The sequence below is a fragment of the Pristiophorus japonicus genome, chromosome 6 (assembly GCF_044704955.1).
Source record: "Pristiophorus japonicus isolate sPriJap1 chromosome 6, sPriJap1.hap1, whole genome shotgun sequence".
Lineage (NCBI taxonomy): Eukaryota > Metazoa > Chordata > Chondrichthyes > Pristiophoridae > Pristiophorus > Pristiophorus japonicus.
The window spans coordinates 9,758,774-9,774,031 of record NC_091982.1 but is presented as its reverse complement, the minus strand read 5'-3'; the positions used below and the strand labels follow the sequence as shown (position 1 = coordinate 9,774,031).

General features: G+C 54.5%; 1 protein-coding gene across 11 annotated transcripts in view; it reads right to left on the bottom strand.

Moving 5' to 3' along the window:
• The window catches only part of tex11 (testis expressed 11), a 454,209-nt gene that overhangs the window by 357,168 nt on the left and 81,783 nt on the right, over nt 1–15,258 (bottom strand). For all 11 annotated transcript variants that reach the window (XR_011593569.1, XR_011593571.1, XR_011593570.1 and 8 more), the window contains one exon: nt 15,106–15,191. Coding sequence is in view for 8 of the 11 variants with exons in the window: in XM_070882608.1 (XP_070738709.1) it covers nt 15,106–15,191 (86 nt within the window). In the remaining 3 variants the exon portion in view is untranslated. The remainder of the gene's footprint in view (nt 1–15,105; nt 15,192–15,258) is intronic.

The window sequence follows — 15,258 nt, the reverse complement described above, 5'->3', positions numbered from 1 at the left end:
CGGCGCCAAACCCCGGAACCTCCCTCGGGGACCGGCGCCTCACAACTTGAGCCGCCTCGGGGAAATCCCCTCCGTGCCTTTCAGTTCCGCGCGGAGGGGTTTCCTGTACGGGCTGCTCCTGCACACCCTCAACTTTGCCATCCTCGCCGGCCGTCCGGACACGCCATGGCGTACCATCTTGCCGTCCGGAGGAGGCGGGGGTCCCCGATGGAGGGCACTCTACGCAGGGGTCCTCCCACTATTCATCGGGGACTTGGCCTGGAGGGTGGTGCACGGAGCAGTGCCGTGCAACAAATTTTTAAGCCGGTTCACGGACTCCCAGGCCGCCTGCAATTTCTGCGGTCTGGAGGAGTCCGTGTTCCATGTTTTTATTGAGTGCACGAGGTTGCAGCCCCTGTTCCATTATTTGAAGGGGCTGCTCCTGAAATTCTGGCTGCACTTCAGTCCCACTCTCCTGATCTTTGGGCACCCTGTGCGGAGGGGAGCGGGTAGGTCCGAAGGCCTCCTCGTAGGACTGCTCCTGGGCACGGCCAAGGGTGCCATCAGCCGGTCCAGGCAGCGGGCGGTCGAGGGGGTCGTTCAACCTGACTGCCTGCCTCTCTTCCGCTCTTACATCCGGTCCAGGGTGTCCTTGGAGATGGAGCACGCGGTGTCCACCGGTACGCTCCCGGCCTTCCGCGAGAGGTGGGCACCGGAGGGACTGGAGTGCATCATCACGCCCGGCAACCAAATTTTAATTTGATTTTATGTTTTAAAGTTTATTTTGTTTTAATTGCCGGTGCTTTTAGTGTCCCCCTCTCCTTTTGTAGGGGGCACTGGAAAAAGGGAAAAATTTGATTTTAGTGCCCAAAAAAAAAACAAAAAAAAAACAAAAAAAAAGGGCCTTGTAAATGTCTGGTGTGTCATCCAGGTCGGGTGGCACGGATACATGTTTTATGTTTTGCAGGTACACTCTAAAAGAGTTTCATGCACAAGGAACCAATGGTAGAGCAGTGGAGGCGTGTCCTGCTCAGTTGGAGCTGTGAGCAGTGAGGAGAGCTGCTATCACCTTGAGCTCCTGCCTGGAGAGCCCTGAGACCAGCCCAGGAAGAGAGGGAAGGAAGGGGCTTCACCTTCAACTTTCACCCAGAGGGAGAGGAGGAGAACAGAAAACTTTGAACATCTTTTTACCATTCTGCAAAGAGTTGGAGAGAGGGGGAAAAGACCAACAACATCCAGTGTGGAAGGAGGGAGACTCTACCATTCTACAGGTGGGTGTTGGTGCAGTCCCAAAAAGACTTTGTTGAATCGGTGGGGGGAGGAAAGAAGACCACTGAGGGCCGGAACATCGCGGGGGGGTGTGTGTGTGTGGAAGTGTGTGTGGGGGCCTTGCTACAACTAGGCCCCACACACAACTGAACCCCCCCCCCAATTGCCTAGCCTGGGATAGCTGGAGCTACCAGGCTGAAGATTTTTTCTTAATCACCCTATTAAAGATCGTTAGGAGTGTGTGCCTGGTGGCTCTAGCTACCCCAGGTGAAGACATCTTCTCCCCTCACCTGAAGACCACCCCAAAGACTTTTTGTTTTGCCATCTGGGATTGCACCCACCCACAGCTGCGAGGGGAGACCTGCCCTCGCAGTTCCCCCCCCTTCCCACCACCCTCTCTCTTTCTCTGTTCTCTGTTACTCTGTTTCTCCCCTCTCTCTCTGAGGCCCCTTTCTCCTAATTTAAAAAAAAACAATTAAGACACTGAGCAGAGGGAACAAGGCCCCTCCCCAATCATTAACAAGGGGAGAGGTGTGCCTCTTTCAGAGCTCCCTCTGTTCAAACAACAACGAGGCTAATAAAGACCATTAAGGCCTGTGACTTTGGGGTGGGTGTAGCCCTTAAAGGGACCCCGTGATGGCGACCCCATCCACGCCGGTGGCAGGGCCACCGAAGACATATGCGCAGGTGGCAACCGCTTCCACGGCACCTCCTGCGCCACCCGCTGCCCTGCCACCATTCAGACTCATTACGAAGAAACACGGGGTCAAGAGCTACACTCACCCCACAATGAGCATCGAAGAGTGCGTGCGGGCGATGGCTGGGGTAGTCGGCCCCTCGGCCATTGTCGCGGCCTCCAAGATGTCTGGGAAGGCTGTTTTCTTCGTGGGGTCGGAGCGGGCGGTGTCCCTGGCCCTTGAAAGGGGGCTCACGGTGGGCGGGACGTTCCTGCCGGTGGATCCTCTCGAGGCCACCGCGCAGGGGGTCATCGTGTCGAACGTCCCGCCCTTTGTTCCCGCTGAGCTCCTCCTCCCTCACCTACAACAACTGGGGGAGGTAAGGTCAGGGATCAACCCCATACCGCTCGGCCTCAGGGAGAACAGCCTGCGCCACGTGTTCTCCTTCCGCCGCCAGCTCTTTGTCCGGCTGGCGCGGGAGGACACGACGGAGGGAAATTTTAATGTGGTGCACGAGGGGACTGCCTACCGCGTCTTCTGGACGTCGGACGGCGTGCGGTGCCATGCCTGCAAGGAGGTGGGGCACGTTCGCAAGAACTGCCCCGCCTCCAAGGCCGCCAAACCACCGAAGGCGGCCAAGGCTGGCGCCGCCGCCACCCCTCCCCCTAGTTGCGTCCGCCTGCCGGGAGCCATGGGTGCGCGGGCATCGTCGGAGGCCTTTGTTTTCGGGGCCTCCGGCGGGGGGGAGGGAGAGCGTCCGACCGGAAAGAAGGCGCGGAAGAAGGCAAAACATCCAGAGGCGGGTCCCCTCAGTGCGCCAGACAATTTGACCACCGCGCTCAGCCCAACCCAGTCACCGGGGAGCGCGGGGTGCCCCGAGCCCGTGCCTGAGCCCTTGACCAATACCACAGAGCGGCTCGGGCGCGGGCAAGAAAAGGAAAAGGGGGGGGTGGTGCGGGAGGCCTCGGCAGACATGGAGGTCTCCCTGCCTCAGCGCACCTCCAGCAACAAAAGGAGGCGCCGCTCCGTTGAGGCGGAGGGGGAACAACATCCCTCCGTGGAGGAGTCGGTGCCCGCCGCGTGTCCCGCGTCCCCCACCAGCGCCCCCAAGCTGCGCCGTAGGCAAGAGGAGTCTGTCCCCGGGGAGGGTGAGACAGTTGAGGCTGCCCAGCCTCAGCCTCCCGCGGATGGCGTGGAGGATCTGCCCATCGTGGGGGGCGTGGGGACCGCGGAGGAAAGCATTGCCGCCGGGCCGGGCATCCCGGGGACTGAGGCGGGCGGGGCCAAAAAGGCCGAACCTGAGCCCGCCCAGCCAATACCCAACTTCCCCCGGGAGTTGCTCGACCCGGCAGAGAATGAAACAACTGATTTTAATGATACTGTACATGCTGGGCCGGGCGGTGGCAGCGGGGAGGGGGAGGAACACCCACCCTCGCCTCTTGCTGTGGAGCTGGAGCACTTGGAGAGCCTGGGGATTTCCTATGGCCGGGTCTCTCCTTGTTCCCCGGTTCCTGGGGCGGAGGGGGAACCCCTTCCGCTGTCATTTCCCGACCCAGCACCATTTTTTAAAGAGCCCAGTGGGGACTCCTCTGCCGACGATCCTGGGGGTGGGATCGGGGCAGAGCCAGGGCCGGTTGGAGCGGCCGGGTCATTTGCCGTACCTTGTGCGGTCGATGGGCCGGCTGCTGGCGGCCACCTCCCGGAGGAGGACGGGGACTCGGTGGGGGACGCGGGTGAAGACCTAGAGACCACCGCCAGCGAGGCGGTGGATCTGCTCGCGGCCGCCGCCGAGACCATCCTCATTCCTGCAAAGGAACTCCGGGACTTTTTGGCCCAGAGCCGGGGTCGCTGCAACCAAGCCCGACTGGCCCTGGAAAAATGGTCCGAGCCAGAGCTGATCAAGGGGTCCGTCCGCGCCGCCGTCAAAACCTTGGCCGCGGGCGGGCCTTTGACAAAGGCGCAACACCTTGAGCTGCGCGAGCTCGTGGGACTCCTCGCTGGGCTGCGGAGGGAGCGGAGTTCAACAAAAGACTCCGCTCCCTCCCCCACAATAGGTTAAGGTAGAGGTTGCACTATGCTTTTGCCATGAAGATAACCATAGCCAGCCTCAACATCAACGGCGGCAGAGGGGCACGCCGTAGATTTGACAATTTTTCGCTCCTGCGGGAGGGGAAATATGCGGTGTGCTTCCTGCAAGAAACCCACACCGTTCCGGGAGACGAAGCCACGTGGCTCCTGGAATGGCAAGGAGAGGTCCGCATGAGCCACCTCACCGCCATTTCTAGTGGGGTGGCCGTCTTGCTGGGCCCGCATTTTCAGCCGGAGATCTTGGGGGTCGAGGAGCCCGTGCCAGGCCGCTTGCTGCACGTAACGGTTCGCCTGGGGGATGTGACGCTCCATCTCGTGAACGTGTACGCCCCTCAGCCCGGCCCGCAGCAAACGCGCTTCTTTGAAGAGGTGTCCGCTCTTCTTGGCTCCGTCGACGTCGGCGACTGCATTGTCCTCGGGGGGGATTTTAACTGCACCCTCGAGGCGAGGGACCGCTCCGGTGCCCCGCAGTGCATGACGGCGATGGAGAAGTTGAGGGACCTGGTCGGGTCCTTCGACTTGGTGGACGTCTGGCGAAATCTCCACCCCGACTCCAGCGCCTTTACTTGGGTGAGGCCTGGAGTTGGATGGTCTAGAGTCGACCGCCTTTACGTGTCTCGGGCGTACGTTTCCTGCGTCCCGGCGGCCTCCATGCGGCCGGTGCCGTGTTCGGACCACCACCTGGTGTGGGCGGAGCTCGCTTCGCTCCGCGCGAGGACGGGGTCCGCGTACTGGCACTTTAACAACCGGCTGCTGGAGGACGTGCGGTTCCAGGACTCGTTCCGTCGATTCTGGTCCGACTGGAGAAGGAAGCAGGGGGGCTTCCCCTCCTTGAGGCTATGGTGGGACGTGGGCAAGGCTCACGTCCGCGTCTTCTGTCAAGAGTACGCGAGGGGGTCGACCAAGAGGCGGGCGGCCAGAGTCGGGCGCCTAGAAAAAGAGGTGCTCGGCCTGGAAGCCCGTCTCGGTCAAGTCGTCCAGGACCCGGCCCTGCGGACGGTGTACGAAGCGAAGAAGGCCGCGCTGAAGGACCTGCAGCTCGTCGGGTCCCGAGGCGCGTTCGTGAGGTCGCGGATCCGGTTCCTGCGGGATCTGGACCGCGGCTCCCCCTTCTTCTACTCGCTGGAAAAAAGGCAGAGTGTCCGTAAGCAGCTCTTGACGCTGCTGGCCGACGACGGCTCTCTCGTCTCGGATCCGGAGGGCGTCAACAACAGGGCCCGTGAATATTACGGGGCTCTGTTCTCTCCGGATCCGTCCAGCGAGGAAGCGCGTAGAGTTTTGTGGGAGGACCTGCTGAAGGTCAGCCCGGAGGGCGCCGAAAATCTGGAAGCTCCGCTGCCCTCGCCCGGCTCTCGAGGGGAAAATCCCCGGGGCTGGACGGGCTGACCGTGGAGTTCCACAGGGCGTTCTGGGACGTCCTGGGGAGCGACTACGCGCGGGTCCTGGGGGAAAGTCTGGCGACCGGGGAGATGCCCCTCTCTTGGCGCAGGGCAGTCATCGTCCTGCTGCCTAAGAAGGGCGATCTCCGCCTCCTTAAGAACTGGCGCCCGGTCTCCCTCCTCAGCACGGACTACAAAATCTTCGCCAGGGCGATGTCTGCTCGCCTTGGTGCCGTGCTGGACCACATGATCCACCCCGACCAGTCCTACACGGTCCCGGGCCGGACAATCCACGATAACATCCATCTGGTCCGGGACCTCATCCATTGTTCCCAGGAGGCTGGTCTGTCGGTCGCCTTCCTATCCCTCGACCAAGAGAAGGCGTTCGACAGGGTGGATCACGACTATCTGCTCGGAACTCTGCGCGCTTTCGGGTTCGGGACGCATTTCGTCGCCTGGATCCGACTTTTGTATGCCGCCGCGGAGTGTCTGATTAAGGTTAACGGGTCCTTGACGGCGCCCCTTCGCTTTAGGAGAGGGGTGCGCCAGGGATGCCCCATGTCCGGCCAGTTATACGCCGTTTGCGTGGAGACTTTCCTGCGCCTCTTGCGGACGAGGTTGACGGGACTGGCTCTGCAAGGGCCGGGCGTGGAGGTCGTCCTCTCGGCTTACGCCGATGACGTGCTCCTCGCGATAGAGGATCCCGCTGACCTGCGGAGGATGCGTGAGTGCCAGGAGATTTACTCGGCCGCGTCCTCCGCCAGGATCAACTGGGAGAAATGTTCCGGACTCCTGGTGGGTCAGTGGCGGGTGGACTCCCTGCCGGAGGAGCTCAGGCCTTTTGCCTGGAGCACGACCCAACTCCTCTATCTGGGAGTCTACCTTAGCCCCGACGAGGGAGCCTGGCCGGCGAACTGGCAGGAGCTGGAGGCCAAGGTCGCCGCTCGCCTAGGGCGCTGGACAGGACTGCTCCGAGTGCTGTCCTACAGGGGTCGAGCGCTAGTCATAAACCAGCTGGTGGCCGCAATGCTGTGGTACCGGCTGGTCACTTTGACCCCTCCCCCTGCGTTTGTCGCCAAGATACAGAAGAAGCTGGTGGACTTCTTCTGGAACAACAGGAAGCACTGGGTCTCTGCTGCGGTCTTGAGTCTCCCGCTTGAGGAGGGCGGTCAGTCGTTGGTGTGCGTCAGCGCCCAGCTCGCGACTTTCCGTCTTCAGACCCTGCAGAGATACCTTTACGTCGAGCCCCCTCCTAGGTGGTGTGCTCTGGCGAGGTATTTCTTCCGCCAGCAGCGCGACCTCAATTATGACACGCAGCTCCTGTTTGTGAACTTGGGGGGTGCCAGGACCGCCCTCCGGGAGCTGCCTGTCTTTTACAGGGAACTCATCAGGGTCTGGAACAAAGTCTCCACCAAGCGCAGCTCTCCGCCGGCTGGAGTGGCGGCCGTCCTGCAGGAACCGCTGCTCGGGAATCCGTACCTCCACGGCCGAGGTTTTATGTGGCGGTCGGAAGAGAGGGCTGTGGCTGGTGAGGTGACCAGGGTCAGGGACCTGCTCGATGGCGGAGGAGCGGGCTGGATGGCGCCAGACACGCTGGCGCGGCGCCTAAATTCTGCCAACGTCCGCCACGCGGCCGATGCCATCGAGTCGCTAAAAACAGCTCTGGGCCCTGACTCCGTTAGGTGCATCGAGGAGGCTCAAGCACGTGGGGAGATCCCGTCCGAACTGACCCCCGTCCGGACGGAATTCCTCATCGGCGCCAAACCCCGGAACCTCCCTCGGGGGCCGGCGCCTCACAACTTGAGCCGCCTCGGGGAAATCCCCTCCGCGCATTTCAGTTCCGCGCGGAGGGGTTTCCTGTACGGGCTGCTCCTGCACACCCTCAACTTTGCCATCCTCGCCGGCCGTCCGGACATGCCATGGCGTACCATCTTGCCGTCCGGAGGAGGCGGGGGTCCCCGATGGAGGGCACTCTACGCAGGGGTCCTCCCACTATTCATCGGGGACTTGGCCTGGAGGGTGGTGCACGGAGCAGTGCCGTGCAACAAATTTTTAAGCCGGTTCACGGACTCCCAGGCCGCCTGCAATTTCTGCGGTCTGGAGGAGTCCGTGTTCCATGTTTTTATTGAGTGCACGAGGTTGCAGCCCCTGTTCCATTATTTGAAGGGGCTGCTCCTGAAATTCTGGCTGTACTCAGTCCCACTCTCCTGATCTTTGGGCACCCTGTGCGGAGGGGAGCGGGTAGGTCCGAAGGCCTCCTCGTAGGACTGCTCCTGGGCACGGCCAGGGGTGCCATCAGCCGGTCCAGGCAGCGGGCGGTCGAGGGGGTCGTTCAACCTGACTGCCTGCCTCTCTTCCGCTCTTACATCCGGTCCAGGGTGTCCTTGGAGATGGAGCACGCGGTGTCCACCGGTACGCTCGCGGCCTTCCGCGAGAGGTGGGCACCGGAGGGACTGGAGTGCATCATCACGCCCGGCAACCAAATTTTAATTTGATTTTACGTTTTTAAGTTTAATTTGTTTTAATTGCCGGTGCTTTTAGTGTCCCCCTTCCCTTTTATAGGGGGCACTGGGGAAAATTGTGATTTTAGTGCCCAAAAAAAAAACCAAAAAAAGAAAAACACAAAAAAAAACAAAAAAAGGGGGGGGAAAAAAAAGGGCCTTGTAAATGTCTGGAGTGTCACCCAGGTCGGGTGGCACCGTTTAATGTTTTATGTTTTCGCAGGTAAACTCAAAAGAGTTTCATGCACAAGGACCCCCAGGCCCCTCTGCACCACAGCATGTTGTAATTTCTCCCCATTCAAATAATATTCCCTTTTATTGTTTTTTTTCCCAAGGTAGATGACCTCACACTTTCCGACATTGTATTCCATCTGCCAAACCTTAGCCCATTCGCTTAACCTATCCAAATCTCCTTGCAGCCTCTCTGAGTCCTCTACACAACCCGCTTTCCCACTAGTCTTAGTGTCATCTGCAAATTTTGTTGCACTACACTCTGTCCCCTCTTCTAGGTCATCTATGTATATTGTAAACAGTTGTGGTCCCAGCACTGATCCCTGTGGCACACCACTAACCACTGATTTCCAACCGGAAAAGGACCCATTTATCCCCACTCTCTGCTTTCTGTTCGCCAGCCAATTCTCTATCCATGCTAATACATTTCCTCTGACTCCGCGTACCTTTATCTTCTGCAGTAACCTTTTGTGTGGCACCTTATCGAATGCCTTTTGGAATAAATACACCACATCCATCGGTACACCTCTATCCACCATGCTCGTTATATCCTCAAAGAATTCCAGTAAGTTAGTTAAACATGATTTCCCTTTCATGAATCCATGCTGCGTCTGCTTGATTGCACTATTCCTATCTAGATGTCCCGCTATTTCTTCCTTAATGATAGTTTCAAGCATTTTCCCCACTACAGATGTTAAACTAACCGGCCTATAGTTACCTGCCTTTTGCCTGCCCCCTTTTTTAAACAGAGGCGTTACATTAGCTGCTCTCCAATCTGCTGGTACCTCCCCAGAGTCCAGAGAATTTTGGTAGATTATAACGAATGCATCTGCTATAACTTCCGCCATCTCTTTTAATACCCTGGGATGCATTTCATCAGGACCAGGGGACTTGTCTACCTTCAGTCCCATTAGCCTGTCCAGCACTACCCCCCTAGTGATAGTGATTGTCTCAAGGTCCTCCTTTCCCACATTCCTGTGGCCTGCAAATTTTGGCATGGTTTTTGTGTCTTCCACTATGAAGACAGAAGCAAAATAATTGTTTAAGGTCTCAGCCATTTCCACATTTCCCATTAATAAATCCCCCTTTTCATCTTCTAAGGGACCAACATTTACTTTAGTCACTCTTTTCCGTTTTATATATCTGTAAAAGCTTTTACTATCTGTTTTTATGTTTTGCGCAAGTTTACCTTCGTAATCTATCTTCCCTTTCTTTATTGCTTTTTTAGTCATTCTTTGCTGTTACTTAAAATTTTCCCAATCCTCTAGTTTCCCACTAACCTTGGCCACCTTATATGCATTGGTCTTTGATTTGATACTTTCCTTTATTTCCTTGGTTATCCACGGCTGGTTATCCCTTCTCTTGCCGCCCTTCTTTTTCACTGAAATATATTTTTGTTGCGCACTATGAAAGAGCTCCTTAAAAGTCCTCCACTGTTCCTCAATTGTGCCACCGTTTAGTCCTTGTTTCCAGTCTACTTTAGCCAACTCTGCCCTCATCCCACTGTAGTCCCCTATGTTTAAGCATAGTACGCTCGTTTCTGACACAACTTCCTCATCCTCAATCTGTATTACAAATTCAACCATATTGTGATCACTTATTCCGAGAGGATCTTTTACTAGGAGATCGTTTATTTTTCCTGTCTCATTACACAGGACCAGATCTAAGATGGCTTACTCCCTTGTAGGTTCTGTTACATACTGTTCTGAGAAACAATCCCGTATGCATTCTATGAATTCCTCCTCCAGGCTACCCCGTGCGATTTGATTTGACCAATCGATATGTAGGTTAAAATCCCCCATGACTACTGCCGTTCCTTTTTCACATGCCTCCATTATTCCCTTGATTATTCAACTGTCATTGTAATCCATGTATAAACTGACCTAAGTTGTACACCGTGAGAACACTGACTACTAGGTGGTGAACTTGTGGGAGACACTCCTAACCTGGACTTTCAGGTATAAAAGGGGAAGCTCCACCCACCTTCATCACTTCAGTGCTGGCTAATAAAAGGACTGGTCACAGAGTGACCTCTCTAGTATCGGCCTCGTGTGTATTTGTACTGTATAGTAAGGACATATTATTGGCGACAAGAAACTGGGATTTAAACCACGTGAGCATGGCCACTAGGAGCACAGACGAGAGGTACTGTGTTGGTGATGATTGGGACGATTTTATTGAGAGACTACAGCAAAGTTTCGTCACTAAGGAATGGTTGGGACAGGATTCGGACGACAAACGCAGGGCTCATCTCCTGGCGGTTTGTGGATCCAGAACATATTCCCTGATGAAGGACCTTCTCGTGCCAGAGAAGCCAGCGGACAAGACTTTTGAAGAGCTCAGTAAGTTGATCGGGGAACACTTTAAACCGGCGAGCAGCATGCACTTGGCAACACACCGGTTTTACACGCAACGGCAGCAAGAAGGGCAAAGCGTTCCAGACTTCGTGGCAGACCTCCGGCGACTGGCGAGCCTATGTAAGTTCCCAGATGCATGCAGAGCGGAGATGCTGCGAAACTTTTTTATTGAGGGCATCGGGCACGCTGGGTTTTCAGGAAACTAATTGAGACCAAAGACTTGACCCTGGAAACGGCGGCTTTTGATGGCCCTGGGGAGGAAGAGACCAGAATGATGTTTGACAAAAATCTTGGTTTAAATGCAGCAAATGGACAGGGAGTCAACATTGTTAACGCGCCACACAGTTCTCCAGGCAGACAGGGACAATCGGACATGCCCCAGCATGTAGTCAAACCCAAAGGGGGAATTCAACAGAGACAATGGCTAGCTGAATGGCGATTCATGCCATCGCAATGGACAATGCGGCCAGTAATGGGGCCATCAACACCTGTTAATGGTGCGCTTAAGGACATTTACAGAGACAGTCAGAGATGATCGACTGGTAATGGACCTTTTGTTTCCAACAATGGCTCATGTTGGAGGTGTGGAGGCAAACACACCGCCAGAGCATGCAGGTAACAGCAATATACCTGCAGAAATTGCAACGTCAGCGGTCACCTGGCGCGTATGTGCAGGAAGCCTGCAGCCAGGTTGATGTAGGAGGAGGACGGGCCCAAAGTAAGCCCTACGAGGCCAAATGGACACTGGGGGAAATCGCTGGAAGCTGAAGTTCAGCGGGTTCATGTGGAGCACATATACAGTTCATACACCAGGACGCCACCGATAATTATGAAAGTGCTCCTCAATGGCATCCCAGTATCAATGGAGCTAGACATGGGGGCCAGCCAGTCCCTGATGAGTATCAAACAGTTCGAAAAGTTGTGGGCATCCAAGGCCAGGAGGCCAAAAGTATTGCCGATTGACGCACAGCTACAGACATATACAAAATAGATCATTCCGGTGCTAGGCAGTGCCACAGTAGTCGTGACCCACAAAGATTCGGAGAACAGGTTGCCACTCTGGATTGTCCCGGGGGACGGTCCCGCACTGCTCGGGAGGAGTTGGCTTACTGTCATGAACTGGAAATGGGGCGATGTCAATGCAATTTCTTCTGTGGAGCGAATATCATGCTCACAGGTCCTGGACAAATTTGACTCACTATTTCAACTTGTAACTTTCATGGGGACCAAGGCAGTGATTCACATAAAGCCGGACGTCAGGCCAGTACACCACAAGGCCAGAGCGGTGCCGTACGTGATGTGGGAAAAGATAGAAGGCAAATTGGACCGCCTGCTGAGGGAAGGCCATCATCTCGCCAGTCGAATTCAGTGACTGGGCGAGCCCGATTGTGCTGGTACTCAAGGCGGATGGGTCGGTCAGGATATGTGATGATTACAAGGCCACCATCAATCGGGTGTCACTCCAACACCAGTACCCGCGACCGAGAGCGGAGGACGTCTGTGCAATGCTATCCGGTGGCAAACTTTTTTCAAAATTGGACCTGACCTCAGCTTACATGACCCAGGAGCTGGCGAGTGAGTCGAAGAAGCTGACCACCATCACGACACACAAGGGGTTGTTTGAGTACAACAGATGACCGTTCGGGATTCGCTTGGCCACTGCGATCTTTCAACGAAACATGGAAAGTCTCCTCAAGTCGATTCCAAGGACGGTGGTTTTTCAAGACGACATCCTCATCACGGGTTGTGATTCTGAAGAACACCTCCACAACCTGGAGGAGGTGCTACGCAGACTGGACCGGGTAGTTCTGCGACTGAAAAGGGCGAAGTGCGTCTTCCTAGTTCCAGAGTTAGAATTCCTGGGGATGAGGGTAGCAGCAGACGGGATCAAACCTAATGCGTCCAAAACGGAAGCGATCCAGAGAGCACCCAGACCCCTGGGGATCCTGAACTATTTTCGTAACTTTCTTCCCAAATTGAGCACGCTGTTAGAGCCGCTACACGTGCTCCTTCGCAAAGGTCGCGAATGGGTCTGGGGGGACAGCCAGGAAAGGGCTTTTGATGGAGCATAACAAATTGCGTGCTCTAACAATCTGTTAACGCTATATGACCCATGTAAGAAACTTGTGTTAACGTGTGATGTGTCGTCCTATGGGGTCGGGTGTGTGTTGCAGCATGTTAATGCCAAGAGTCAGTTACAGCCGGTATCTTATGCCTCCAGAAGTCTGTCCCAGGCAGAAAGTGGCAGCCCGTCAGATCAAAGTCTAGACAAATAGAGACCCAGTACTGTCTTTAGTCAAGAAATGTGCCCTGAATGGGGACTGGGCAGCCACGTACGGGGCATGCCCTGAGGAATTTAAATAATTTCACAGACGTAAGGATGAACTCTCAATTCAGGTCGATTGCCTACTATGGGGAAACCGAGCAGTCATGCTCCAGATGGGCAGAGAGACGTTCATCCGAGAACTCCACAATGAGCACCCGGGCATTGTCATGATGAAGGTAATTGCCAGGTCACACGTTTGGTGGCCAGGGATAGATGCAGACCTGGAACTTTGTGTTCGCAGGCGCAACACGTGTGCTCAGCTGGGGAATGCGCCCAGGGAAGCCCCCCTTAGCCCCTGGTCCTGGCCCGCCAAGCCATGGTCACTCATCCATGTGGACTACGCAGGTCCTTTCATGGGAAAAATGTTTTTGGTTGTAGTAGACGCCTATTCCAAATGGATCGAATGTGACATTCTCAATTCAAGCACATCCTCTGACACGGTAGAAAGTCTACGGGCAATGTTCGCTACCCATGGTCTACCGGACGTCTTGGTCAGCGACAATGGCCCGTGCTTTACAAGCATTGATTTCCAGGACTTCATGGCAGGAAATGGTATCAACCACGTTCAAGCCGGCCTCCAACGGCCAGGCAGAACGAGCAGTGCAGATAATCAAACAGGGGATGTGCAGAATCCAAGGGGGTTCCCTACAAAGCCGCTTATCATGCCTCCTGTTGGCCAATAGATCCAGACCACACTCGCTCACAGGGGTTCCACCCGCAGAGCTGCTAATGAGAAGGATGCTCAAAACCAGGTTATCCCTCATACACCCCACCATGAAATAAATTGTTGAGAGCAGGCGCCGGTCACAATGTGACTACCATGACGGGAACGCGAGGGCGCGATGTATTGATGTCAATGACCCTGTCTTTGTCCTCAACTACGCTGCAGGGCCAAAATGGCTCGCAGGCACTGTGATTGCCAAAGAGGGGAATAGAATTCTAGTAGTTAAACTTACCAATGGACAAATCTGCTGCAAAGATGTGGATCAAACAAAAAGGAGGTTCAGCAACCCCATAGAAGAAGCAGAGGAAGAACACGATGTAGAGTTAATTCCACCACAGGTGACCGAACACCGGAACCAAGTGGAGGAGAGCCCAGTCACTGTGGGCAGTCCGGACAGGCCTGAGGCACCGCAAACAGCAGACACTCAGGCTAGTGCCCAACAACCGGAGACCCAACCCAGGCGCTCTACAAGGGAGCGTAAACCACCAGAGAGACTTAACTTGTGATCTCAATATGACTTTGGTGGGGGGGGGGGTTGATGTCATGTATTCAACTGTCATTGTAATCCATGTATAAACTGACCTAAGTTGTACACCGTGAGAACACTGACCACTAGGTGGTGAACTTGTGGGAGACACTCCTAACCTGAACTTTCAGGTATAAAAGGGGAAGCTCCACCCACCTTTATCACTTCAGTGCTGGCTAATAAAAGGACTGGTCACAGAGTGACCTTCTCTCTAGTATGGGCCTTGTATGCATTTGTACTGTATAGTAAGGACATATTAGCCATGAAGTTGTAATAAGAAGGTATTTGACATTTTTTTTTTCTCTCTTTCTCTTCTGTAGGTACAGTAGAAGCTGAGGTGGGACCCTGCGACTAAAAGCAGCCATGCATCTCACAGAGCATCATGTTACTCAATCTCACCTTGGCAAGTAGCATCTCTTGTATGTTCATACTAGGATATTTAGAAGATGAATTTGACAAACAGAGCACAAGTGAGCAAGAGCTGGTGGAAATGGAACAGGAAACTGCTGGCTGAAATGTGAGATTGTATCCATCCTCGGCTGGTGAGGAGAAGAACACTGATCTCTGAGATCCAGCATGAAGAATTGTTGGGAGTCATTGGGGACTAGCTTTCATCACATACGGCTAGAATGGAGGATTCTACAACTCACATTGTGTAGTGCAGTATTGGATGGAATAGTAAGCAATCCACTGCCATTGCAGGAACCCACTTTGTGAATCTAATTTTCTAAACATATTCCATAAATAAATTGCATACATCGACACCACTTTCCTAAAGAAAAACTATTATTGGGAATTTCTTTGGGGCTTCTCCCGCACCGCCGCCGTAACTTTGCGAAAAGTTGGACAGAAACATAGAAACATAGAAACCCTGTTAACATGCATAAATGGTGTTTCTGCTGAACAATCTACCAAAGTTATGGCAGCAGAGCAGAAGTCCCAGGGAAATTCTTTGCATATAACTTTATAGAAGGATTACATTTAATATCTTTGTCACAACAGCCATTAGTGGGAATCCTTCAAACATAGTAAAATAAACCTTCCTTACCTCAGCCAGAAAGCGCTTTCTTCATATTTCTTCTGCTGATAGGTTTCTACTCCGAAATTGTAACACAGCAGGGACAAGTAACCTGTCTAAAACAAAACACTTGGCTCCATGCTGATATCACGATAAGCAGAAAGTGAAACTGACGTGAAGAAT